General features: G+C 42.1%; 1 protein-coding gene across 1 annotated transcript in view; it reads left to right on the top strand.

The window, feature by feature from the left end:
• Window positions 1-27,454, top strand: part of DTD1 (D-aminoacyl-tRNA deacylase 1) — a 205,246-nt gene extending 177,792 nt beyond the window's left edge. The window contains exons 5-6 of the mRNA XM_053574522.1: window positions 2,480-2,652; window positions 27,347-27,454. Of these exons, the coding sequence (XP_053430497.1) occupies window positions 2,480-2,632 (153 nt within the window). The 3' untranslated portion in view covers window positions 2,633-2,652; window positions 27,347-27,454. The remainder of the gene's footprint in view (window positions 1-2,479; window positions 2,653-27,346) is intronic.
• The last annotated feature ends 141 nt before the right edge of the window (window positions 27,455-27,595 follow it).

Genomic DNA, 27,595 nt, shown 5'->3' with positions numbered 1-27,595 from the left:
TTTAAAAAGAAAATGTGAGTGCTCTTAGGTGGGGCCTGTCCTTCAGTGTGGTCTCAGCTTCACTGTGTCCTGTTGTCTTACACTTGACCATTTCATTCATTTTGTTTTATGCCTGGTCCCTCTAGGCCAGTGGTTCTCAACCTTCCTAATGCCTCCTAAAGCTGTGACCCTTTAATACAGTTCCTCATGTTATGGTGACCCCCAACCATAAAATTGTTTTCATTGCTACTTCATAACTGTAATTTTGCTACTGTTATGAATCACAATGTAAATATCTGATATGCAAGATGTATTTTTGTTGTTACAAAGGGGTCACGACCCACAGGTTGAGAACTGCTGCTCTAGGCATTTAAGCCTGCAGGCCCTGCAGGAGGGTGCTGTCACACCCACAGTCAACTATTTTATTCTTACATCATGCAATTAGAGCTTGGTCATCTTAATTAAAAAGAAAATCCCTTATTTTTTCAGCAGATTTAATCATGACTTGGGGGGAGTTTGAGTATGGATATTCCAGTCCTCCCTCTTGTGCCCCCGACTTCTCGAGCTTTGCCGTGAGAGGGGCTGACCACAGGGCCATTCCTCCGCCCTGTCAGGGTGCACTGGGCTGCCTCTGGAAGGCTCAGTTTCTCGCCAGCATGGTTTGGACAGTGCTCCCCTTGTAATGTGGACTCTCTTAGCGGTTAATTAAAAAACAAACAAACAAAAACCCAGATGTGCCCCATATCAGTGTTCACAGGTGGCGCTCACCAACCTGTGGGGTCTGTGTGCTCCCCACACGCGCCTCCTGTTAACATGGACGCTGTCCACATTCCACACGAGTCCATGTGCAGTACCAATTTCTCTTCTTCTTTTTCTTTCTTTCTGATTTGTTTCCTCAAAAAAAAAAAAAAAATCCAGCTGCTTTCTTGCCTTGAGATGTAAATTCTACATTTTGGCTACGTTGGATTCCAAGTTTTCTGAGAAAAGGCTTACATTTATTAGGTTAGTTCACAGTGTTCTCACAGAGAACTTGACTTTATGGTGCAGAGCCACATGTGGTCGAGTTGTAAGATAAATAATGTGAGACAATCAGCAGTACATGCTTGGCAGAACCGTGGGCTGTGCCTGTCGCTTAAATCGTTATCACATGTGATTTAAAAGCCTGGCTCGTGGAAGGAGGGGCTGGGGTGGAAGGTCAAATGGGCATGTGTGCATTTGTGCCCTCGGCGGCGATGGTGCCTCCGTGTCACTGCAGGATCCCATGGGCACGACAGAGCTGGGAGGGCTCTGGGAAGCTGTGTTAATCCAGATTATTTCCCGTCCTCCTCTTAGGATCTGGTTCTGCATAGCATTAAAGAATAGGAGGTGAACTACAGGTTAGATCACAAGCAGGCCTTTGCATGAGATTAAATCTCAGCAGTAGGAGAAGTTCTGTTTGGTTTTGTCACTAGTGATACTAACATTGTATATTTCTTACCTCTATAAAGATGAGAAATAAAACCGAGAGAGCATCTTACTTTTTACAACTAAAATTGTGCTTTCTCGAGATCTAACCCAGAGCATGTTCATGATTACATATATGCGTGCGTGTGTCCATTTACACACGTGTCTATGTATTTCATGCAATTACGGACACACACGTAGGCACTAACATCACAAGTGAACTGCGGGTAGCAGAAGGCAGCTTATCCCAGTCCACCACAGGACGTTGGTCCCTAGAGTTTTAGAGTTCATGAGCCAGGAATATAGAAAATAAAAAGACATTGGGGAGTCTAGCATGGATTACCAACTTCATGTTTTCCAAGATCATTTAAACATTTTTTTTTTTTTTGAGACAAAGTCTCACTCTATCACCCTGGGTAGAGTGCCGCGGCATCATAGCCCACAGCAACCTCAAATTCCTGAGCTCAAGAGATCCTCCTTCCTCCTGCCTCAGTAGCCAGGACTACAGGCACCCACCACCACACCCAGCTAGTTTTTCTATTTTTTGTAAAAATGGGGTCTCACTTTTGCTCAGGCTGGTCTTAAACTCCTGAGCTCAAGTAATCCAGGACCTTGGCCTCCCAGAATGCTGGGATTACGGGCATGAGCCACTCTGCACTCTAAAATGTGTTTCGAACACATTTTAGAAAACAGTGAGTGGAAGAAAACTTGGTGAGAAAAAGCTACAGTGCCATCAAAGAAAAAAGTAGCAGATCACAAGCCTGTTGCCTGTGTGGCTCCTCTGGGCCTGTTGAAGAAGCTGTCGCCTGGCCTTTCCTGTGTACCCAGTGCCAAGTTGGATTATGGGTGGGGAGACTCTGACAGTGATTACACATGTGACTAATGCATTTTAATGATAAACCTTTGTGTATCATTTGGTACCTCTCAATCACCCTGGTATGCCACGTTTTCTGAGGAAAGCTTTTCAATGGTTCCCACCTGGGAGGTCACTGGTATATTGGATATATAGGTATACATTCATGTTTTTAAAATAATTTTTTTCTTTTTATTTAATCAGTTGTCAAAGCTTGAAAAACAGCAGCAAAGGAAAGAAAAGACCAGAGCCAAGGGTCCTTCTGAATCAAGCAAAGAAAGAAACACTCCCCGAAAAGAAGACCGCAGTGCCAGCAGTGGGGCTGAGGGTGACGTGTCCTCTGAACGGGAACCGTAGGCTCAGGAGATGGAATTCAGGTAGGAGTTTCCCCAGCCTGGACGGCTTCCCCTTCCCATGTTTTGAGGGAGCAACAATGAATAGAGAATAGAATGGCTGCTGAGGCAGGATCCATTTCATGGCCGTTCATCCACAGCATCCTTAAATCTACCTTCCCGGCTAGAGAGAACAGTTAGCAAGTGAGATGTGTTGTACTCACTGAGCTGTGGGAGGGTGGTGTACCCCAGTCCCGAGGCGTCTGCCCAGAGGCAGGGCAGTACTGTGTGTGCCGCCTTCCTTAGGGCCCGTGTCAGTCCACAGCTGCTGCTTCTGATTATTTATTTATTTATTTAAAAATTGTTTCTATTTTGGAATTAATTTTATACTTAAAGGTTACAAAAACTGTAGAAAGAGTTCCCTTCTATCCCCCACCCTACTTCCTCAATGTTAACATCTTATATAACCATCATACAGTGATTAAAAATAGGAAATCAACAATATTATTACCTGTAGAATTTGCTTGAAGTTCATCAACTTTTCCATGAATGTCCTTTTTATTTTCCCTGATCCTATCTATGATCACACAGTGCATTTAGGTTTTTTTCCCCCACCACGATGCTAAGAGGGTACACCAGTTTTTGTTACAGGGGTATACTCTGCAATGCTGAAGTCAGGGCTTTAAGTATGCCCACCACCAGGACAGTGTTTGTTGTACCCAGGCGTTAAGCTTTTATTCCTGCCCCACCACCCTGTCCCTGCTTAGTTTCCAGCGTCTTTTAAGTCTTTTTGGGCCCGTGTGTGCCCATCATTTAGCTCCCACTTTTACTGGCATTTGCTTTTCCATCCCTGACATACTTCACTTAGGATAATGGTCTCCAGTTCTATCTAAGTTGCTGCGAATGACATTATTTCATTCCTTTTGGGGCTGAGTCGTACTCCAGGGTGTGTATATATTGCATTTTCTTTTTCCACTCATGTACTGATGGGCACTTAGCTTGATTCCATGTCTTTGCAATTGTGACTTGTGCTGTGATGTTTATGATTTATAATCCTTCCAGAAATCCATAATCCAAAGGGGTGAAAATGTGGTAAAGAAAGTACACAGAATGACCCTTTAAGCTAGTTTTTCAGTTATGCTAATTGAGTTGAACAGTAACTCAGAAACTCATCAAGTTTTTATTTCCATCATGCTAATTTCGTGTGACAGTGAACAAGTTATTAAATAGGTGATTTTGGCTTTCTCAATTTTTCTTCTATTGAGAGGGAAACTCATCTTCTTCAATGGTGCTTTTGTGACAGGCAGGGGGAGGTCACCATGCCAGGACTGGCCCCAGCCAGGCCAGCAGGGAAGGCTCAGGCTGATTCCCCTGCCCCACATTTGTGTGCTGTGTTGTCCCAGCTTCCCTGGCCCATGGGGTGGGGCACAGTGGAGGAACACCCCGAACCTGCTCCTGCCCCCTCAATGAACGGTACAGGGACCAACATTTGTTAGGTCGAGTTTTAATAGGGGTTATTACTGGTTCAAAAGCAGAACCCAGACTGGACACTCCAGTTTCCATCCCTGTGGCTGAGGGCAGCTGTTCAGCCTTAATGCTTTTTCTCTCTAGACCCCACCCAGGCATGGCACTGTGTCTCTCCCTCCAGTCCTGTTGAAGACTTCACATAGTAGCCTTTTCCACAATGAATTGAAAACTGAAGTTCAACTAGCTCACAACAGCTTGATGAACCCAACTTCCATGATGAACTCTGTGAATGGGAGAGGGATAAACATCTAAGCGCTTGTGTCTCAGTAACCAAACTCAGTTTATCCGCCTGAATATGTACACGCAGAGGCCTAAATTCCAATGTGCCTTGGAGCTTTGTATTTTCAGAACAGCATTCAAATTCTGTCACCCAACTGATTCATTCCTGGATTATAATAATAATATTAATCTGCTAATATATTTTATCAATTTAATGTCTTGATTTTTGCTTTCACTTTATCTAATCAGTGCTTTGACAAGCTTTGCTTTAATCTATCAAGGGTATTGAATTCTGTTACTTTTTGAATCAGTGTGAAATATTACAACTTAAAGCCTTCCATTTGCTTTAAATTTGGCCTCAGAATAACTCCTGTAGAGAATGTACCATAGACGTAAGGATTCTGTGGCCCCTAGGCAGAGGAATGGACAGAACCTATGTATGAGAGCGGCTCCAGAGGTTGCACTCACAGAAGGAGTCAGCACTCTCAGAAGAGCAGGAGGTGACAGTTTGAGAGGGGAAATTTCTCATGGACTGGTAGGGATCTTCTTCTTGCTTCTCTCAAGCTAATGAAATGTTAAAAACTCGTATTTATTAATATTTTCTTCTCAGGGTAGTGCAGCTTGGGTAGCATAGAACTTGGGGCAGATGGTACTGTTGGCAGTCACCCAGAGCTTGCCAGAATGCGGGCACCACAGATCCCAAGGGCACAGGCAGGTGTGTGTTTGCTTCCCCTTCCCTGGAAGTCTAGTTTGCTGCCAGGTCTCCATCGTGGCCCTAGGGAAGAGGTGGGGAGAGGGGTGAAGAGGGATGACAGCTGAGGAAAGTAAAAGCTAGGGGGACTCAGCGGGAAGGAGCAGGGAGATGGGGGAGGGAAGCCTGATACCTTCGCCTGTGTGCTCTGGCTCCTGCTCCAGCCAGGACCCTTGTGGGGGTGGCTGGGTTAAGGGAAACCTGCGGATTGTGGGGGGGCCTGTGCTCTGGTCTCAGCTGTCAGGACGTCTCCAGGTCTCCACGAGGCTGCCGCAGCTGAGCAAGGAGCGAGGAGAAGCGGGACGAGGTCAGGCACCCAGAGGCTTGTGCTAGTGCTCATCTTGTGTGTTCAGAAGACTCCATAGGGTCTCCCCTGCCTTGTGAAGGGTGGAGAAGGAGGCTATGTTGGGTCTGTGGGGCACACCATGGGTCCTGAGTATAAGGGATAAGGTGAGCCACCCCAGACGCCATGAGGGAGCCACTTCCTCAGGAGGTGGGAGTGGTGGGGGTGGGTGTGGGTCATGGCCTCAGCTCTTCATAGTACTGATGGTCCCTCCAGGTCTCTGCCATGCTAGGGAAAGCCGAGGCCAGGTCGGCCAGGAGCAATAGGAACCACACCTCAAGTGGCCCTCGACCCCTTGGTGTGGTGCCAGGGCCTAAGCCACACCAGCCACCCAGCCACAGAGGCCATTGAGTAGCAGAGCACTGCTGGCACCGAGGTGACCGGCACTCCTGCAAGCTCAGGTTTCCCCTGCTGCTATTCAGTGGAGGGAGGGTCACGAGCAGGTTCAGATCGGCCGTGAACATGCAGAAGCCATGTGTTCTGTGTGCTGGTTTGTGTAGTGCTCTGGGTTTTTAACTAAGCCCATTGACAACTTCACACAGGTGTCCAGTGGCACTTACTTCAGAGACAGCAGCAGCAGAGCCTGGTGGCTGGAGCCAGTGCCCAGGAATGCAGTGGGCCTGGGGTGCTGCCACTTCTGAGAAATTAGCCTCATTCCCAGATTTGGAGACTCTAAGGGAACCAGGAATAGTGACAGCTGTGGCTCTGAATATGTAATTGGGGGATTTTGTTGTCCCTTTGGACAAAATCTGTCATCGTAGTAGACCACAAAAATCACCACCAAATATTCACAGATCTTTAAGAGCTGAATTAAGTATTGACAGACAGAAGGTGACATTGGCATTTGTTTAGCTCCACAGAAAAACAGCATCCCTCCCCTGGCCCATGAGCAGAGCAGCAGTTTTCATTTGCTTTTCTTGAAAAACAGAAAGAGCCCTAGGGAGCCTCCCAGTCTCTAAGGGGAGAAGATTTGAGTTTCCAAGGCAAGAGAGAGAAGGAAAATCAGAAGAAAATGGAATGAGAAACCGCATGATCTTGGGCATATTTTTCTTTGAAAATGAGTCAAAAACCTTCATGATTCAGAGGACATTCCTAGGGCTTCAACGTTCTTTATCACATTGCAAATGTTGCTTCTTATTTTATCATATGGACACTAAACTGCTAAAATTAACTTCTGGTTCTGTCCTCTGTCACATCCTCCAGGCTTCCTCACCTTGTTGGGAGGATTCAAGGTCTTCTAGAGGCTGCAACTCAATTATTTCCCCCTTTCTGGCCCTACTAATGCGCTGGGACAACCTCTGGCTAAATAACGCGGCCCCTGCTTTTGACTGCAGGTTCAAGTGTCGCCTCATTTGAGTATTTACTTAGCCACTGTGATTAGGGTGTGAGAGCAGCCTGCACCTGAACAGCACCCCACATTTCTGTCCTCAAATGTCAACACACTTGGAACCAACAAAGGGAGTATGATGGAAGCTGTCATCTGTTTGCTTTTTCAACGTGACTTTTGTCTGACTAGTAAGATGTGTCCTGGCTGAGCACACATCTTCCAATGAGCTGGGGCAGTTGAGTGGGGTGTGTGTTCGTTCTGTTAAGTGGGTGCTCAATGACCTTCCACTGTTTTTCCCGCCAGTGTGAGGCAGTGTTTTTGCCGTTCCCGGCGCTTCGCTTTGCTCCCTGTGTTGGTTGCACCCCACATTCTCAACTCAACGTGCTGACGTTTCAGGGAGTGAAGCTAACTGTACCTATGAAATGGCGTTTTTATTTTTTAACTTAAAACAATTTTTTTAGTGGTCACCCTAAAGTTTACAATATACATTTTAAATAATCTAAGTAAATGAGACTGTGCTACCCTATTTCCCCGAAAATAAGACAGTGTCTTATATTAAGGTGTGCTCCCAAAGATGCGCAGGTCTTATTTTCAGGGGACGTCTTATCTTTCCTGTGAGTAGGTCTTATTTTCGGGGAAACAGGGTACTTAAGCTGTAGCCCAGCTACCTTATGACAGCGTGCTTCTCCGTCCCTCCCACCCCTGTGATATTGCTGCTATTCATTTCACTTTCTGTACGCTGTAATCACACAGTACATTCTTCTTGTTGTTATTATTACTGTTGTTAATTTTGAGACAGGGTCTTATTCTGTTACTTGGGCTGAAGTGCAGTGGCATCATCATAGCTCATTGCAACCTCAGACTCCTGGGCTCAAGCGGTCCTCCTGGCTCAGCCTCCTAGAGTAGCTGGAACTACAGCTGTGTACCAATATGCCTGGCTAAGTTCTTCTTCTTACTTTTATGTAGAGACAGGATCTTGCTATTGCCCAGGCTGGTCTTGAACTCCTGGGCTCCAGCTATTCTTCCACCTTGGCTTCTCAAAGTGCTGTGAGTACAAGCGTGAGCCACCGTACCTGGCCTGTTATTATGTTTAATAGTTACTTTTAAGAAGAATTAATATTAAGAAAAAGATTTTATTTTTCATTTCTTTATTCTCTGATGTTCTTCTTTTCAGTATGTGAATCTAAGTTTTTAGATTCATGTTCTTTCTGTCTGAAGAACTTCGTTTAATATTTTTTGTAGCATGATAAGAAATTGTGCTTTTCATTTGCTTTTGAAGGATAATTTTGCTGGTATAGAATTTTAGACCAGCAGTTTTTTCTTTCAGTATTTAAATATTTAATTCCATTCTCTTTTTGCTGCATGGTTTCTTGCGAGAAGTCCATGTAATTCTCATCCTTGTTCTCCATAGGTAATAAGGATTCTCCTGCCCCACTCCCTGGCCCCAGCTTCTTTCTAGACCTTTTCCTTGGTTTTCTATAGTTTGGATATGATATGCTTAGGTGTGGTTTTTGCTTGGTACTCTATGAGCTTTCAGATTTGTTCTGTCATTATGTGTGGAGAAAGCTCTTGGCCATTAAACTCAAATACTTCCTTTCTGTTCTCTCTCTTTTTGGTATTCTAATTATATATATTAGGTCATTAAACATGAAATATATGATTTTGAATCAAAAATTTAGTTTATTATATCTCAGACAAGAATCAGCACAATTACTGAAAGTATGTACCTAAACTGTAGACACAATTTTGCAATCTTTTTCTAAAAATTATTATTATTAAATCATAGCTGTGTATATTAATGCGATCATGGGGCACCATACACTGGGTTTATAAACCATTTGACACATTTTCGTTGCAGTTTGGCCGGGGCTGGGTTTGAACCCGCCACCCTCGGTATATGGGGCTGGCGCCCTGCTCACTGAGCCACAGGCGCCGCCCGATTTGACACATTTTCATCACACTGGTTAACATAGCCTTCCTGGCATTTTCTTAGATATTGTGTTAAGACATTTATATTCTACATTTACTAAGTTTCACATGTACCCTTGTAAGATGTACCGCAGGTGTAATCCCACCAATCACCCTCCCTCCACACATCCTCCCCCCTCCCTCCCCTCCCTCTCCCCCTTCCCCCTATTCTTAGGTTATTACTGGGTTATAGCTTTCATGTGAAAGTCATAAATTAGTTTTACAGTAGAGCTGAGTACATTGGATACTTTTTTTATTAATATTAAATCATAGCTGTGTACATTAATGCAATCATGGGACATCATACAGTGGTTTTATAAACAGTTTGACACATTTTCATAACACTGGTTAACACTGCCTTCCAGGCATTTTTTTAGTTAGTGTAATAAGACAATTATATTCTACATTTACTAAGTTTCACACGTACCCTTGTAAGAAGCACCGCAGGTGTAATCCCACCAAGCACCCCCCCTCTGCCCATTATCCCCTCTCCCTCCCCTCCCTCTTCCTCTTCCCCATGTTCTTAGGTTATAACTGTGTTATAGCTTTCGTATGAAAGCCATAAATTACTTTCATAGTAGGGCTGAGTACATTGGATACTTTTCCTTCCATTTTTGAGATATTTTACTAAGAAGAATATGTTCCAGCTCCATCCATGTAAACATGAAAGAGGTAAAGTCTCCATCTTTCCTTAAGGCTGCATAATATTCCATGATGTACAAATACTACAATTTATTAATCCATTTGTGGATCAATGGACATTTGGGCTTTTTCCATGACTTAGCAATTATGAATTGGGCTGCAATAAACATTCTGGTACAAATATCTTTGTTATAATGTGATTTTTGGTCTTCTGGGTATATACCTAGTAGAGGAATTATAGGATTGAATGGCAGATCTATTTTTAGATCTCTAAGTGATCTCCAAACATCTTTCCAAAAGGAATGTATTAATTTGCATTCCCACTAGCAGTGTAGAAGTGTTCCCTTTTCTCCACATCACACCAACATCTCTGGTCTTGGGATTTTGTGATATGGGCTAATCTTACTAGAGTTAGATGATATCTCAAAGTAGTTTTGATTTGCATTTCTCTGATAATTAAGGATGATGAGCATTTTTTCATATGTTGGTAGGCCATGCACCTGTCTTCTTCAGAGAAGCTTCTCTTCAAGTCCCTTGCCCAGCCTGCGATGGGATCACTTGTTCTTCTCTTGCTTATACGTTTGAGTTCTCTGTGGATTCTGGTTATTAAACCTTTGTCGGAGACATTACCTGCAAATATCTTCTCCCATTCTGAGGGCCGTTTGCTTGCTTTACTTACTGTGTTCTTGTCTGTGCAGAAGCTTTTTAGTTTGATCAGGTCCCAGTAGTGTATTTTTGAAGCTGCTTCAATTGCCCGGGGGGTCCTCCTCATAAAATACTCGCCTAGACCAATTTCTTCAAGGGTTTCCCTGCACTCTCTTCTAGTATTTTTATAGTTTCATGTCTTAAGTTTAAATCTTTAATCCAGTGAGAGTCTATCTTAGTTAATGGTGAAAGGTGCAGGTGCAGTTTCAGGCTTTTACAGGTTGCCAGCCAGTTCACCCAGCACCATTTGTTAAATAGAGAATCATTTCCCCGCTGAATGTTTTTAATTGGCTTGTCAAAGGTCAAATAACGGTAAGCAGCTGGATTCATCTCTTGGTTCTCTATTTTGTTCCAGACATCTACCTCTCTGTTTTTGTGCCAGTACCATGCTGTTTTGATCGCTATCGATTTATAGTATAGTCTGAGGTCCAGTAGCATGATTCCTCCTGTTTTGTTTTTATTTCTGAGTAATGTCTTGGCTATTTGAGTTTTTTTTCTGATTCTATATAAAATGAAGTATTATTTTTTCAAGATCTTTAAAGTATGACAGTGGAACTTTAATAGGGATTGCATTAAAATTGTATATTGCTTTGGGTAGTATGGACATTTTAACAATGTTGATTCTTCCCAGCCATGAGCATGGTACATTTTCCCATTTGTTAACATTTTTAGCTATTTCTTTTCTTAGAGTTTCACAGTTCTCTTTATAGAGATCTTTCACATCCTTTGTTAGATACACTCCCAAATATTTCATCTTCTTTGGCACTACTGTGAATGGAATAGAGTCCTTAACTGTTTTTTCAGCTTGACTATTGTTGGTGTATATAAAGGCTACCGATTTATGAATGTTGATTTTGTAACCTGAGACGCTGCTGTGTTCCTTCATCACTTCTAAGAGTTTGTAGAAGAATACCCGGTGTTTTCCAGATATAAATCATATCATCTGTGAAGAGCGAAAGTTTGATCTCTTCTGACTGTATATGGATGCCCTCGATTGCCTTTTCTTCCCTAATTGCGGTGGCTAAAACTTCCATTACAATGTTAACGAGCAGTGGAGACAATGGGCAGCCTTGTCTGGTTCCTGATCTGAGTGGAAATGATTTCAATGTAACTCCATTCAATACGATGTTGGCTGTGGGTTTGCTGTAGTTGGCCTCTGTCAGTTTAAGAAATGTCCCTTCTGTATTAAATTTCTGAAGTGTTCCGATCATGAAGGGATGTTGGATATTATTAAGAGCTTTTTCTGCATCAATTGAGAGAATCATATGGTCTTTGTTTTTTAATTTGTTTATGTTTATAGATTTAAGTGTATTGAACCAGCCTTGAGACCCTGGGGTAAAACCGACTTGGTCATGATGTACAATTTGTTTGATGTGTTGCTGGATTCTGTTTTTTTAGGATCTTGTTGAATATTTTTGCATCTACATTCATTAGTGATATTGGTCTATAATTTTCTTTTCTTGTTGGGTCTTTTCCTGGTTTGGGGATCAGGGTGATGTTTGCTTCACGTGTTGGGTATTCTTCCTTCTTTTTCTACATTTTTGGAACAGGTTGAGTAATATAGGTACTAGTTCCTCTTTAAAGGTTTGGTAGAATTCTGACGTGAAGCCATCTGTTCCCGGGCTTTTCTTTTTAGGGAGATTTTGTATGGTTGATGCTATTTCAGAACTTGATATGGGCCTGTTCAACATTTCCACTTGATTCTGGCTAAGTCTTGGAAGGTGACGTGCTTCCAAGTATTGGTCAATTTCTCAGCATATTTCTGAGAATAAAGTTTCTTGAAATATTCATTAAGGATTTTTTTTGATTTCTGAGGAGTCTGTTGTTATTTCGTCTTTGTCGTTTCTGATTGATGAGATTAGAGATTTTACTCTTTTTTTCTTGGTTAGGTTAGCCAAAGGTTTATCTATTTTATGGACCTTTTCAAAAAACAAACTTTTTGATTTATTGATCTGTTGTATAATTTTTTGTTTTTAATTTAATTTGATTCTGCTTTAATTTTGGTTATTGTTTTTCTTCTAATTGGGTTGGCGTTGGGATGTTCTTCCTTTTCCAGTTGCTTGAGGTGTCCCATTAAGTTGTTTACTTCCTGTCTTTCCGTTCTCTTGAGGAAGGCTTGCAGTGCTATAAATTTCCTTCTTAGGACTGCCTTTGCGGTATCCCAGAGGTTCTGGTAATTCGTGTCTTCATTGTCATTTTGTTCCAAAAATTTGGCAAGTTCCTTCTTAATCTCATCTCTGACCCAGCTATCATTCAGCATAAGGTTATTTAACTTCCATGTTTTTGTATGAGTATGCAGACTCCTGTTGTTACTGAGTTCAACTTTTATTCCATGGTGGTCTGAGAAGACACAAGGAATAATTTCTATTCCTTTAAATTTACTGACGTTAGACTTGTGACCTAAGATGTGATTGATTTTGGAGTATGTTCCGTGGGCGGATGAGATGTATGCGTATTCAGTTTTGTTTGGATGAAATGTTCTGTAGATGTCTGGTAAATCCAAATGTTGGATGGTTAGGTTTAAATCTAAAATTTCTTTGCTCAGCTTCTTATTGGATGATCTATCCAACACTGCCAAAGGAGTGTTGAAATCTCCATCTGTTATGGAGCTGGAGGAAATCAAGTTGCTCTTGTCTGTTAGAGTTTCTCTTATAAATTGGGGTGCATTCTGGTTGGGTGCATAAATATAGTAATTGAAATCTCGTCATATTGAGTATTACCCTTAACAAATATGAAGTGACCATTCTTATCCTTCCTTACTTTTGTTGGTTTAAAGCCTATTGTGTCTGCAAATAGAATTGCAACACCTGCTTTTTTCTGATTACCATTTGCCTGAAATGTGGCCGACCATCTTTTCACCCTGAGTCTATATGTATCTTTTAAGGTAAGATGTGACTCTTGTATGCAGCAAATATCTGGCCTGAGTTTTTGTATCCAGTCAGCCAACCTCTGCCTCTTTAGAGGACAGTTTAAGCCATTCACATTAATAGAGAGTATTGATAAGTCTGGTAAGATTTTGGGTATCGAGTTTTTCAAAAGTCCAGCAGACATTTTTAATCCTTTCACCACTGTGGAAATTGGATTTTGATCAAAAGTTTCTGAGTGAGTTTACTTGGTAGAGGATTGGGCTGGTCATTATGGAGGATAGGTCTGAGAATATCCTGAAAAGCTGGTTTGGTTATGGCAAATTTCTTCCACATATGAATGTCATTAAAGTATTTAATTTCTCCATCATAAATGAAACTCAGTTTACCTGGATACAGGATTCGGGGTTGCAAGTTATTTTGCTTTAGGAGATTAAAATTTGATGACCATCCTCTTCTGGCTTGAAAAGTTTCAGTGGAGAGATCTGCAGTCATTCTAATATTCTTTCCTTTGTAGGTAATGGTTTTCTTACGTCTGGCTGCTTTCAGAATTTTCTCCTTCATATTAACTTTAGTGAAGTTAATTATGATATGCCTGGGGGATGTCTTATTCGGATTGAGTTGTGCTGGGGTTCTGAAACTGTCTGCTATCTGTATTTCAGAATCTCTTGGCATGTCTGGAAAATTCTCTTTCATAATTTCATGGAGAAGGGCCTCTGTGCCTTGCGAGGCCACTTCATCACTTTCAGGGATTCCAATGAGGCAGGTATTAACCTTCTTCGACTTATCCCATAGCTCTCTGAGAGAATGATCCGTTTTTGCTCTCCATTTCTCTTCCTCTATTAGAGTTTGGGAGCATTCAAAAGCTTTGTCTTCAATGTCAGAAATCCTTTCATTTGCTTGGTCCACTCTGTTACTGAGGGATTGTACTGTATTTTTCAGATCTTTGAGGGCTGCAAATTCTTGCTTCAGTGCATCAAAATCTTTGGTGGTTTTGTCTTTAAGTTCGTTGAATTCTTGAGGCAACTTTTGAATTTCTCCTCGAATTTCTAATGCCAAATTTTGAATTGCTCCTTGAATTTCTTTTTTTTTTTCTTTTTTTTTTTATTGTTGGGGATTCATTGAGGGTACAATAAGCCAGTTACACTGATTGCAATTGTTAGGTAAAGTCCCTCTTGCAATCATGTCTTGCCCCCATAAAGTGTGACACACACTAAGGCCCCACCCCACTCCCTCCCTCTCTCTTTCTGCTTCCCCCCCCCATAACCTTAATTGTCATTAATTGTCCTCATATCAAGATTGAGTACATAGGATTCATGCTTCTCCATTCTTGTGATGCTTTACTAAGAATAATGTCTTCCACTTCCATCCAGGTTAATACGAAGGATGTAAAGTCTCCATTATTTTTAATGGCTGAATAGTATTCCATGGTATACATATACCACAGCTTGTTAATCCATTCCTGGGTTGGTGGGCATTTAGGCTGTTTCCACATTTTGGCGATTGTAAATTGAGCTGCAATAAACAGTCTAGTACAAGTGTCCTTATGATAAAAGGATTTTTTTCCTTCTGGGTAGATGCCCAGTAATGGGATTGCAGGATCAAATGGGAGGTCTAGGTTGAGTGCTTTGAGGTTTCTCCATACTTCCTTCCAGAAAGGTTGTACTAGTTTGCAGTCCCACCAGCAGTGTAAAAGTGTTCCCTTCTCTCCACATCCACGCCAGCATCTGCAGTTTTGAGATTTTGTGATGTGGGCCATTCTCTCTGGGGTTAGATGATATCTCAGGGATGTTTTGATTTGCATTTCTCTAATATATAGAGATGATGAACATTTTTTCATGTGTTTGTTAGCCATTCGTCTGTCGTCTTTAGAGAAAGTTCTATTCATGTCTCTTGCCCATTGATATAAGGGATTGTTGGCTTTTTTCATGTGGATTAATTTGAGTTCTCTATAGATCCTGGTTATCAAGCTTTTGTCTGATTGAAAATATGCAAATATCCTTTCCCATTGTGTGGGTTGTCTCTTTGCTTTGGTTATCGTCACCTTAGCTGTACAGAAGCTTTTCAGTTTAATGTAGTCCCATTTGTTTATTTTTGTTGTTGTTGCAATTGCCACGGCAGTCTTCTTCATGAAGTCTTCCCCCAGGCCAATATCTTCCAGTGTTTTTCCTATGCTTTCTTTGAGGATTTTTATTGTTTCGTGCCTTAAATTTAAGTCCTTTATCCATCTTGAATCAATTTTTGTGAGTGGGGAAAGGTGTGGGTCCAGTTTCAGTCTTTTACACGCAGACATCCAATTCTCCCAACACCATTTATTGAATAGGGAGTCTTTCCCCCAAGGTAAGTTCTTGTTTGGTTTATCGAAGATTAGGTGGTTGTAAGATGTTAGTTTCATTTCTTGGTGTTCAATTCGATTCCAAGTGTCTATGTCTCTGTTTTTGTGCCAGTACCATGCTGTCTTGAGCACTATGGCTTTGTAGTACAGACTAAAATCTGGTATGCTGATGCCCCCAGCTTTATTTTTGTTACTAAGAACTGCCTTAGCTATACGGGGTTTTTTCCGGTTCCATACAAAACGCAGAATCATTTTTTCCAAATCTTGAAAGTACGATGTAGGTACTTTGATAGGAATGGCATTGAATAGGTAGATTGCTTTGGGAAGTATAGACATTTTAACAATGTTGATTCTTCCCATCCATGAGCATGGTATGTTCTTCCATTTGTTAATATCCTCTGCTATTTCCTTTCTGAGGAGTTCATAGTTTTCTTTATAGAGGTCCTTCACCTCCTTCGTTAGGTATATTCCTAGGTATTTCATTTTCTTTGAAACTATGGTGAAGGGAATTGTGTCCTTAATTAGCTTCTCCTCTTGACTGTTATTGGTGTATACAAAGGCTACTGACTTGTGGACATTGATTTTATATCCTGAAACATTACTGTATTTTTTGATGACTTGTAGTAGTCTTGTGGTTGAGTCTTTGGGGTTCTCTAAGTATAAGATCATGTCGTCAGCAAAGAGGGAGAGTTTGACCTCCTCTGCTCCCATTTGGATTCCCTTTATTTCCTTGTCTTGCCTAATTGTATTGGCTAGAACTTCCAGCACTATGTTGAATAGTAAAGGTGACAGAGGACAACCTTGTCTGGTTCCAGTTCTAAGGGGAAAAGCTTTCAGTTTTACTCCATTCAGTAAAATATTGGCTGTGGGTTTGTCATAGATAGCTTCAATCAGTTTTAGAAATGTGCCACCTATGCCTATACTCTTCAGTGTTCTAATTAGAAAAGGATGCTGGATTTTATCAAATGCTTTTTCTGCATCTATTGAGAGGATCATGTGATCTTTATTTTTGCCTCTGTTAATATGGTGGATAACGTTTATGGACTTGCGTATGTTGAACCAGCCTTGCATCCCTGGGATGAAGCCTGCTTGATCATGATGAATGACTTTTTTGATGATAAGCTGTAATCTATTGGCTAGTATTTTGTTGAGAATTTTTCCATCTATATTCATGAGTGAGATTGGTCTGAAATTCTCCTTTTTGTTTGGGTCTTTTCCTGGTTTTGGTATCAGGGTGATGTTTGCTTCATAGAATGTGTTGGGGAAGATTCCTTCTTCCTCAATTTTTTGGAATAATTTTGCAGTACAGGAATAAGCTCTTCCTTGAAGGTTTGATAGAATTCTGGGGTGAAGCCATCTGGACCAGGGCATTTTTTAGTTGGAAGCTTTTTTATTGTTTCTTTGATCTCAGTGCTTGAAATTGGTCTGTTCAGGAGGTCTATTTCTTCCTGGCCAAGTCTAGGGAGAGGGTGTGATTCCAAATATTGATCCATTTCCTTCACATTGTCAAATTTCTGGGCATACAGTTTCTGGTAGTATTCAGAGATGATCTCTTGTATCTCTGTGGGATCAGTTGTTATTTCCCCTTTATCATTTCTGATTGAGGTTACTAGAGATTTTACTTTTCTATTTCTAGTTAGTCTGGCCAATGGTTTATCTATTTTATTTATTTTTTCAAAAAACCAACTCCTTGTTTCATTAATTTTCTGAATGATTCTTTTGTTTTCAATTTCATTGATCTCTGATTTGATTTTGGAGATTTCTTTTCTTCTACTGAGTTTAGGCTTAGATTGTTCTTCTTTTTCCAATTCCATAAGGTCTCTTGTGAGATTGTTGATGTGCTCTCTGTCTGTTTTTCGAATGTAGGCATCTAAAGCGATGAATTTTCCTCTCAAAACTGCTTTTGCAGTATCCCACAGGTTTTGGTAGCTTGTGTCTTCATTGTTGTTATGCTTAAGGAAGTTAGTGATTTCCTGTTTGATTTCTTCCTGCACCCATCTGTTATTCAACAGAAGATTGTTTAATTTCCATGCCTTTGGATGGGGTCGAGCATTTTTGTTAGAGTTGAGTTCCACCTTTAGTGCCTTATGGTCTGAAAAGATACAAGGTAAAATTTCAATTCTTTTGATTCTGTTGATATTTGTTTTGTGTCCCAGGATATGATCAATTTTGGAGAATGTTCCATGGGGTGATGAGAAGAATGTATATTCTTTATCTTTGGGGTGGAGTGTTCTATATGCGTCTATCAAGCATAATTGTTCTAGGGTCTCATTTAAATCTCTTATATCTTTGTTTAATTTCTGTTTAGAGGATCTGTCCAGCTCTGTAAGAGGTGTGTTAAAGTCCCCTGTTATGATGGTATTATCAGATATCATATTGCTCAGACTGAGTAAGGTCTGTTTCAAGAATCTGGGAGCATTTAAATTTGGTGCATAGATATTTAGAATTGAAATGTCTTCTTGTTGTAGTTTTCCCTTGACCAATATAAAGTGACCATCTTTGTCTTTTTCGACTTTAGTTGCTTTAAATCCACATGTATCTGAAAATAAGATTGCAACTCCTCTTTTCTTCTGAATTCCATTTGCCTGAAAAATTGTCTTCCAACCCTTGACTCGGAGCTTTAATTTGTCTTTTGAAGCCAGGTGTGTTTCTTGCAGACAGCAAATGGATGGCTTGTGTTTTTTAATCCAGTCAGCCAATCTATGTCTCTTCAGTGGGGAATTCAAGCCATTAACATTTATGGAGATAATTGATAAGTGTGGTAGTATTCTATTCGTCTTATTTGGTGAGAGTCCATTGCTTAGTTTTATGTTTTGCATCAGTGTGGAGGTTAGGTTCTGTCCTTTGATTTCTGAGTTCTTACTTTGCTGCTGATCCATTGTGGTGGTCAGTGTGCAGAACAGGTTGAAGTATTCCCTGTAGAGCTGGTCTTGTTGTGGTGAATTTCCTCAATGTTTGTATATCCGTAAATGATTTGATTTCTCCATCAATTTTGAAGCTTAGCTTAGCAGGGTACAGAATTCTGGGCTGAAAATTGTTCTGTTTAAGTAGATGAAAGGTAGATGACCATTGTCTTCTTGCTTGGAAAGTTTCATTAGAGAAGTCTGAGGTCACTCTGATGGATTTGCCCCTGTAGGTCAACTGGCGCTTACTCCTGGCAGCTTGCAGAATCTTTTCTTTTGTCTTGACTTTGGACAGGTTCATCACAATGTGTCTTGGAGAAGCTCGGTTAGAGTTGAGGCGACCTGGGGTCCGATAGCCCTCTGAAAGCAGTGTGTCAGAATCTTTGGTGATGTTTGGGAAATTTTCTTTTATAATATTCTCTAGTATGGCTTCCATTCCTCTGGGGCATTCTTCTTCCCCTTCTGGAATTCCTATAACTCGTATGTTGGAACGTTTCATAAAGTCCCATAATTCTGACAGTGAACGTTCTGCTTTCTCTCTCTTCTTTTCTGCCTCTTTTACTATCTGAGTTATCTCAAAAACTTTGTCTTCTACCTCTGAAATTCTTTCTTCTGCATGGTCTAACCTGTTGCTGATACTTTCCATTGCATCTTTAAGTTCCCTGATTGACTGTTTCATTTCCTTCAGCTCTGCTATATCCTTTTTATATTCTTCATATCGTTCATCTCTTATTTGATTCTGTTTTTGGATTTCCTTTTGGTTATTTTCCACTTTATTAGCAGTTTCCTTCATTGTTTCCATCATTTCTTTCATTGTTTTCAACATGTGTATTCTAAATTCCCTTTCTGTCATTCCTAACATTTCTGTATAGGTGGAATCCTCTGCAGTAGCTACCTCATGGTCCCTTGGCGGGGTTGTTCTGGACTGGTTCTTCATGTTGCCTGGAGTTTTCTGCTGATTCTTCCTCATGAGTGATTTCTTTTATCTGTTTCCTTGCCCTAATTTTCCTTTCACTTCCTCTTGCTCTTTAAGTTCTTGTGCCTGTGGACTAAGGGTTACAGGACCAGAAAGGTGAGAAGGTTGAAGAGCAAAAAAGGGATGAAAGAAAGGAGGACCGAGTGATAAGAAAAAAAAGAAAGATAGAGAAAGGAGAGGGGGTAGGGATAAGGAATATTGACAAAAAGAAGAGAGGCACAGAAAGAGGGAGACAGGGCAATATAGGTGTACAGTAGGGTACTTTGACACAACCTTAAAAAACCCCACCTTCTGGGGGTTGGGTGCCCAGTTGGGTGGTTCCCTTGAGGTCAGCAGCTCTTTGCTAACCTGGTCAGACACAGTACCCCACCTCCACCAAGTAGAGAGGAAAGACAAAAATGCTATAAATCAAACTAAAACAAGCAAACAGAAAACTTTATGGCGATAAAATTGGGTGAAAAACCAAGTGATAGCGGTAGAAACACTAGCAAAAATGAAGTTGTAGTTATTAAAAAAGGCAGCAATGGGAAATTATAATTAAACTAGAAAAATTGAGAAAGAAAAAGGGATCTGTATGGAAAAGATTGAAATTAAGAAACAAAAGAACATCAACAACGTCAAAATAAACAAACAAAAAAACCCAACCAAACAAAAAAAAAAGAAAAAAAAATACACAACCAAAAACAAAGCAGTTTGTATATGTTGTTGAATATTGTCTGGGCAACACGTGGTCTTTTGGGGTATGAGATGTTAGTCACAGTTCTGATACGACTGGAGGCTGCTGATTTCTCAAACCCCAGCAGGTAGACACCCTAAATCTCTCTTCAGCCCACTTAAAAGGCACTTTGAACTTGTAAACTTGCTGAGCAGAAGCTTTCCCAGCTTTCTCGCTGGAATCACTGCTGAAGTGGCTATCCACTTACTCAGTGTGCCAAAACCGGTCTCACTCTGCCCCTGAGGGTTAGGGCTGCAAGGCGGCTCAGACCCCACCCTTAGGCTACTTGGTTGCTGGGTTACAGCTCCCACCCGTTTCTAGCTCTGCTACCCTGAGGGCGGAGCTTGCCGGGGCAGATCACTGACAATGGATCCGTGTGACCCACCGCCAAACACTATTAGCTCCGTCTGGCTCAGCGGCTCAGACTGGGGCCCTAGACAACGGCCAAAGTTCTCCGCACTCCCACTCAGGCCTTCCCCAAGGCAGTTCAACTCAGTGCCAAGTCCAAGGACATCAAAAGAGTTCACAGGTAAGGCCTTTCTGGTTTGCAGTCTCGCTGCTACTGAACTTACAATTGTGGGCGGGTTTAGACGGGTTGAACACACGCGACCACTTGCCGGTTTTCCACTGTTTTAGTCCTCCTCTTGGGGTCCAGAAGTCTCTCGCTGACTCCCTGTATCCTCATAGGAGTGATGATAGGCAGTTCCCACCAGCCAGAGATGCCTGGAGTCCTATCTCCCCAGACTCACGGTGCCCAGATGCAAGGAAGCTGTTACTCGGCTGCCATCTTGCTCCGCCCAGAGCCGCTCCTTGAATTTCTAATTCTAAATTTTCCTGCGTTCTATTAATCTTGGTTGCAATCCAAATTCTGAATTCGATTTCTGACATATCGGCCAGCTGGGTCAGCCCCGCCCTGGGAATTTCCCAGCTCTGTGTGTACATTTTCTAGTGCCCGCGCTCCACCCAAATCGTTACCACCTCAGGCAAACCCTTTACACACGGGGCCTGTGTTTCCGTCCAGCTCTGTTCCCTGGTGGTTGCCCCATCTGAGAAGATGCCCAGCCTCCTCTGGTTGCCCCAGGAGACAGGGTATGTGGCTTCGGAATATCCAGGAATGAGCCCTATTGTTGCCAAAAATGGCTGCTGCTCTGCACCTCAGGGCACCGCCGCTTCGGTGTGGTTCCCTCTCAGTCGACTGTCCTCTCCTCACTCCCTTGCCACAGAATCGGCACTGACCAGCTGCAGTCTAGGCCCTGTCCACACCTCTCGAGAAATCACCAAAAAATCTAGACTTCTGGGGGACAGGCCTCCAGACCTCAGAGTGAGAGTGGAGGGGAGTGCTGGGAGCTCAGAATTGCAGGTAGAGAATATATTCAGTTTTATACAGTTTTATGCCTAGGAGGAGACTGCCATGGCACCCTAGTAGGGGAGGTAGGTCCAGTTTTTAGAGGGTCTCTCCTGTGGAGTGGAGTGCAAGGATCTTTGAACTTTGCTCAGTTGTTTGTGGGGGCACTCTGAGCCATTCTCATGGGGGAGGGGACTCCCGTCCGCTTGGTGATGGATTTTGTACCTTTTGTTTGTATCCTTGGGGTTGCAGCTCGCCTCAGTGGGGTTGATGTGCGTTCTTCAACCTTCTCTCTTGGTGCAGGTCTAATCCTCCAGGTTACTTGCTACATTTCTGTCCTTTAACTCTCCTTCTGGATGGGAGCCTCTATGGAAAGCTGGCTTCAGTCAGCTATCTTGTCTCTGCCCTACAATTTTGCAATCTTAATGGTAGCTTGTTCATGCCAGCAGCAAAGAGGCCTAGAGAGAGCGCTGTGATAAAAATCACAAAGGACGTTTTTCACAGTTTGTTGAGATTTAAATATTTTTCCTTGCAAGAAATGATCCAAAGGCTGGAAGAAGTGGTGGTTAGGTGGTGCAAAATCTGGTGAATACAGTGGATGACAGACTTTCCAAATCCGGCTTCCATCGTTTGAGCACCATTGTTTGTGCGATGTGTGGTTGAATGTTGTCTTGTAAGAGGATTGGCCTGTCTCTGTTGACCAGTCTCAGCCGTTTAATCACAGGCATCCTCATCACAGTGTCCAATCAGTTACAGTGGACGTCTGCTGAAATTGATGAGGTTTTAGGGAGTGGATAGGTAATACCAGCGCTGGACCACCAAATAGACACCGTTAGTTGTTTTCTTAGTGAATATTCAGTTCTGGACTGTGTTTTAGCACTTCCTCTTCATCCAGACCTGGTGCTGGATAACTGCCTGCAGTTGTCAAAGAGGACACATTTTCATCACACGTACTAACACAGTGTAGAAATGGTTCACCTTTATGTCCTGACAGCATAGAAAGGCAAGCTTTGAGACTATTTCTGTTCTAATACTCATGTAATTCATGCAAAACCCATCTATCCAACTTGTTTACCTTGTTGATTTGTTTCAAATGGTCCAGTATTGGTGGAACAGCAATGTCAAAGCTTGCTGCTAATTCACACTTAGGTTGAGATGGATTCCCTTTCACCCCAGCTTTCAGCTCATCATTATCCATCTTGGTCTCAGGTTTCCCACATATAGTTCATTTTCAAGATTAAAATCACCACAGAGGAACTTCTCAAACCATCATCGTACCATATGTTCACTAGCCACATCCTTTCCAAACACGTTGTTGATATTTCAAGCTGTCTGTGCTGCTTGGTTCCATGACAGAGCTCATATTTGAAAATAACACAAATTCTCGACTTATCCATGGTTTTACAAATTTGCTCTAAAGAAAGTTTGAAAGATAAGCATTTGAAAGAATGAGGAAATACCCTCACAGTAGGAATAAAACAAGAAGTGTCACAGTGAAATATCAGAGACATCAATGGCCAGACTTAGTACTTGGGGAAATCAGACCTTGCATACTTAATGACCAAACGTTTTGCAAGTCCTATAGTTCCTGGATAGTCTGTTTTTTTTTTTTTTTTCTTTTTTCTTTTCATTCTTTTTCTCTGGGCATTTGGGCCTGGAGGTTCATATGGACCTATCTTCCAGCCCACTGAGTTTTCCCTCGACTGTGTCCAGTTTACTGAACACCTGTAAGGGCTTTCTTCATAAAGAAAGTACAGTGTCCTTGATTTCTTTTGATCCTTTTGTGGAGTTTTTCTCTCTGCTTATATCACCTATCTGTTCTTGCTTATTGTTTACTTTTCCCATTAGAGACCTTAACGTATTAATTACAATTATTTAAAATTCCTGTCTGATAATGCCAGCATTTGTGTCACATTTGCGCCTCATTCTCATGATCACGTTGGGTTTGCTGACCCTCTTGAACCTATACATGTATGTCTTTCAGTACATTTGGGATGTTTTAAACAGTGTTTCTCAAATACATGTTTGTGTCCCATCGTCTCTCGTCTTACCTGGAGGCCACTGTACCCGAATTTAAGCATCATCCTGGCTTTTTGTTGCATGTGCAGTTGACTTGCCTCCTTCCTGGTACAGACTAGGGACAGTCAGCTGTCAATTGACCACAGGCCCAGCCTTCTACTTCTGTCACCTACGAGCTGTCCGTGGTTGCGATTTTGCCTATTGGTGAGGTACAGAGCTATATTTACAAATAACTCAGAGTGTGCCATCTAATCAGAGCCACTGGCCACATGTGGATAGTTAAATGTAAATTAAAATTAAATAAAATTCACCTTTTCAGTTACCGTAGCCACATTTTGAGTGCTCAGTAGCCACATACAGCTAGTGGCTGCTGTATTGGCAAGCAGTGCAGAAAGTTCAGTTAGATAACAGTAGGATACAGGATCAAGTTAGGATTTGGAGAGCATCATCTAAACCACTTTAAGCTCTGTAAGACTGATGGGGTTAAATATAAATGTATACAAATATACCCTAGAAATGGATCGAGGAGGTACTTAAGCCAAAAAATAAGAACTAACAGCTGTCAGAGTTTGTTCCTTTTACTGTAGGTAACATCAGCCCCTCCCCCCAGCTCCCTGCTTATTTTATTGCATCACACCAAGCTTTCCATACCTAGGAAATCAAATCACCCCTTTCATATTCTCATCTGTCAAGTAGGGACCATCAGCTCTCAAGCAAAGGAAGAGATTCTCTGCCTTGACAGCTGAGTGGAGGGAGCTCACTGGAATCTAACAGCGCTAGAGTTAACACTGTTGGTAACTTAGCTTCCCAACAATACTCATATTTTTGCACAGAATGGCCTTACTTTCTAGGTAAATGAATTCTGATGAGATCCCCAGCTGTGACCTGAAATACATCCGTAAAAAATGCTCAGTTCTGCTGATGGTGGTTTGGAGCACAGGGGTATATGTGTGTATGCGCTTGAGTCGTGTAGTTAACTTGAATGGCCCTGCAAGAAGTGAGTCACTGAGAGCCTCAGTGTTTAAACCGGCTGTCAGGGACTCCTTGCCTCTGGTCCTCGGCTGGCCTCACTGAAGAAGTTCCCCTTGGGCCCTGACGGTTAACGGCAGTGAAGAGAACCACTCTGGCAAGCGGAGGATGCCGGGGTCCCCTCCCTGCTTTCGTCAGGCTGTGACTTCGTGGTGCTAAGTGAGCAGGCACTTCTTGCCACCACCAGTCAGGTGTCCCAGCCTGCCCATCTTGTCCATTCTCAGTAGTTCACCTTTCCACATGCAGTTGGAGAGAGGCATTCTCTTCTCAGCAGCTCTTCGAGGGAGAAACAGTGTCCCTCATCTAAGGTTTCTCAGTTTCAAGCCTCAGTGGTCCACCCTTTCCTAGAGAATCATGCATTCTGTAGCTTGAACACCAGACCTCTACCCAGTGTTTCACATTCGGGCCTCACAGGTGGCTCCCTCCCCTTGCCATGCTTCAAGCTTTGTGATTTCATGCTGTCCCCAGGTGTGATGGCCCCGACCTGGCTTCTGGTTTGTTCTGTAGCTACAGTCAAAGAAATGAGAAGGGGCATTTTTACCTAGTGGGATTGTAAGTAGAGAGCAGCATCTGCTAACCAAACAACCCACACTCACGGGCGGCGGGGGCTTTCACCTGGAGCGGTGTCTCCTGTGGCCCGGGGGCCATTGCATGCTGACATCGGGGCTACCAGCAGCAGCACCATCGATGCTGAACGGACTCAGTTGTGAGCCCTTCAGGCAGGTGCTGTAGGAAGTCCCTGTGCCTGAGTGGGGCACCCAGACACTCTGCGAGCTCCTGGGCCAGAGCATTTCAGGATCCCTTCCAGTTCTGTTTCTCTAGTACGGAACTGCAATTCCTAAGTCATCTTTATCTTACAAAATTTCTTTTGAAAGCCATTTTTATTATGAAATTAATGCTCACTCAGTTTTAAAGTGCCAAATTGCCCAAAGATGGAAATAAAAACTATCTGCTGTTTCATCATTCTAGGATAACTATTAATGTAATGCTTTTAGGACATCTTTTTTCTGAGCAGATAATTCTGTGTTTCCCTCTCTAATTTCACAACGTTGGAGACACACTGTGTACTCGTATATATTAGCATAAGTTGTTATCATTTAACAGAATATCATGACTATTTTTCTAAGCCATTTATTCTTCTGTAGCAAACTTTGTAATTCCCACCTATGCATCAAACATTAAAAGCAGAAATTTATTGTCCCAAAACAATAGACTATTATAGAATATTTAATTGAAGTAAATGTAAGCGAAAAATACATTCCACCAGGATCCCGATGCTCAATTTTAAAAACAAAGGTTTTAATCTGTGCCAAGAAGATGAAGTTCCTCCAATGTCTCAGAACTCCAGTCACTACATTGCAGGGAGAGAAAGGTATTAATGGGCCCTGGGTTCTTAGGTTTGGTTAAAATCTTGAATACGCTATGAGAGCAAATGTTGCAGTTGTTGAACTAAAAACTGGAAGTGATATGGTCCCTGGAACAGACGTCCATTTGCCACTCCTGCTGGCCCTTCAGGTATCTCTTAGGAAAGGTGGGGTATGAAGGGAGGCCTTGGGGGAAATTCAGTCCCTTAAATTAGCAGTCCCCAACCTTTTTTGCATCAGAGACTGGTTTCATGGAAGACAGATTTTCCACAAATGATTGGTGCAGTGGGGTGAGGGATGGAGGGAGGTAGGCAGAGCTCAAGTGGTGATGCCTGTGATGGGAGTGGTGGCCCCACCCCTGTAAATACGGGGTGAGCTGCTTGACTGAATTGCTGCTGCTCACCTGTTGCTGTGGGGCCAGCTTCTAACAGGCCCACTAGTACTTCGGCTCAGGGACCACTGCTTACATGATTCCAGACAGAACTGCAGAGCCTGGACTAACTAGTTCCACCTTGCCTTTGTCATGTGTGGACACAGGAATGGAAGGCTATTAATCTATCAAGGCAGCTGCTCATGCTATGACCCTTTCTTAAGAATGCGACCTGTGTTGAGTGTGTATCAGGAGACATAGCCACGAACTGGCATCACCAGAGGGCCTATACCTACCTACTGTCAGGAATCTTTTACCTTTACTGAAGCCCATCCAAAAAGAATTTGGATTTGAGGGAGCAGAAGCAACGTGGTTAAACTTTGGGGTTTACTTCAGCTTTCGGGTGACAACTGCATCACTAATTTTGGCAACATCAGTTATTTTTTGTTGTAGCCTCGTAATTACAAAGAAAAGTCTGAGATACTTGGACATTTGGTATTAAAGGGCCAACCATCCTTTCAGTAGTATTAACACCTACCCCAAGAACAGGCATTTGATTTGTTTCCTGTCCCTGTGCTTTCCTTAGTTCCCGACCCTCCACCTCCCGCACTGTTAAAAGGATTTGGAAATGAAGCTTTTGTATCTATTTTCAAGGAATTTGTCCATTGTATGTACATTATCTAACTTGTGAGGGCAAAGTTGTCTACCATACATTATTTGTTTCTTTTTTAATGTCCGTAGGGTCTGTGTTGGTGTTGCCTCTTTGGTTCCTGATATTGATAATTGGTGTCGTCTCTCTTTGGCAAGTCTGGCAAGAGGTTTATCCATTTTATAGACATTTTCATTTTCCTTTTTCTGCTTGAAATTTCCGTGGCTTCTACTCTTTATTTTTTTTATTTGCTTCTACTCTTTATTATTCTCTTTCTTGCACTTGTTTTGGGTTTACTTTGCTTTTATTCTTTCAGTTTCTTAGGTGGAAACTCAGATTATTGATTTGACAACTTTTTTCCATTTTTATTTTCATTTACTTCAAATTATTTTCTAATTTGCCTTCTGACTTACCTTTGATGAAAATGCAACTCAGAAGTACGATCAGATACTTGGTTTGGAGCAGTAATAAACTGTAGTCTTGTTGGTGGGAAGATATTTAGGTTTATCCACAGCAGCATGACAGAGTTTACACAGTAAAGTGAAACACTGTCTTGCTAGCGTCGAAAGCATATCTGCAGCTGTTTTGTTATGCTTGAATATGCCTGTGTTGATAGGACTTGAAGGCGAGTAGTGGGCTTGTTCTTAGTAATTTGTCTTCTCTGTGTTATTTATTTTTTTTTTTTTAGTGTGCTATTATTGGACAGAGCTGGATCCTGAAAAATTCAAGATGCAAGCACCTGCACTGCTTCAAGAATTTGGAACCGAAATGTGAGAAGGAAGACAGAAATGAGAAATTGGGAACCTGAATAACCCTGCAAAAAACACCAAAGGACTGCTTTACCGAGTTCTGTTGTCGCTGTGGTCTGAGGGGCCATGGGCGCGCCAATGGGGGGAGCACACAGGCGAGGCTTTCTGGGTCCCCACCATGTCTTGCT

The sequence above is a fragment of the Nycticebus coucang genome, chromosome 21, assembly GCF_027406575.1.
Source record: "Nycticebus coucang isolate mNycCou1 chromosome 21, mNycCou1.pri, whole genome shotgun sequence".
In the NCBI taxonomy this organism is placed as follows: domain Eukaryota; kingdom Metazoa; phylum Chordata; class Mammalia; order Primates; family Lorisidae; genus Nycticebus; species Nycticebus coucang.
Note: the sequence above shows the minus strand (reverse complement) of the source record. Positions and strands in the feature narration are given on the sequence as shown.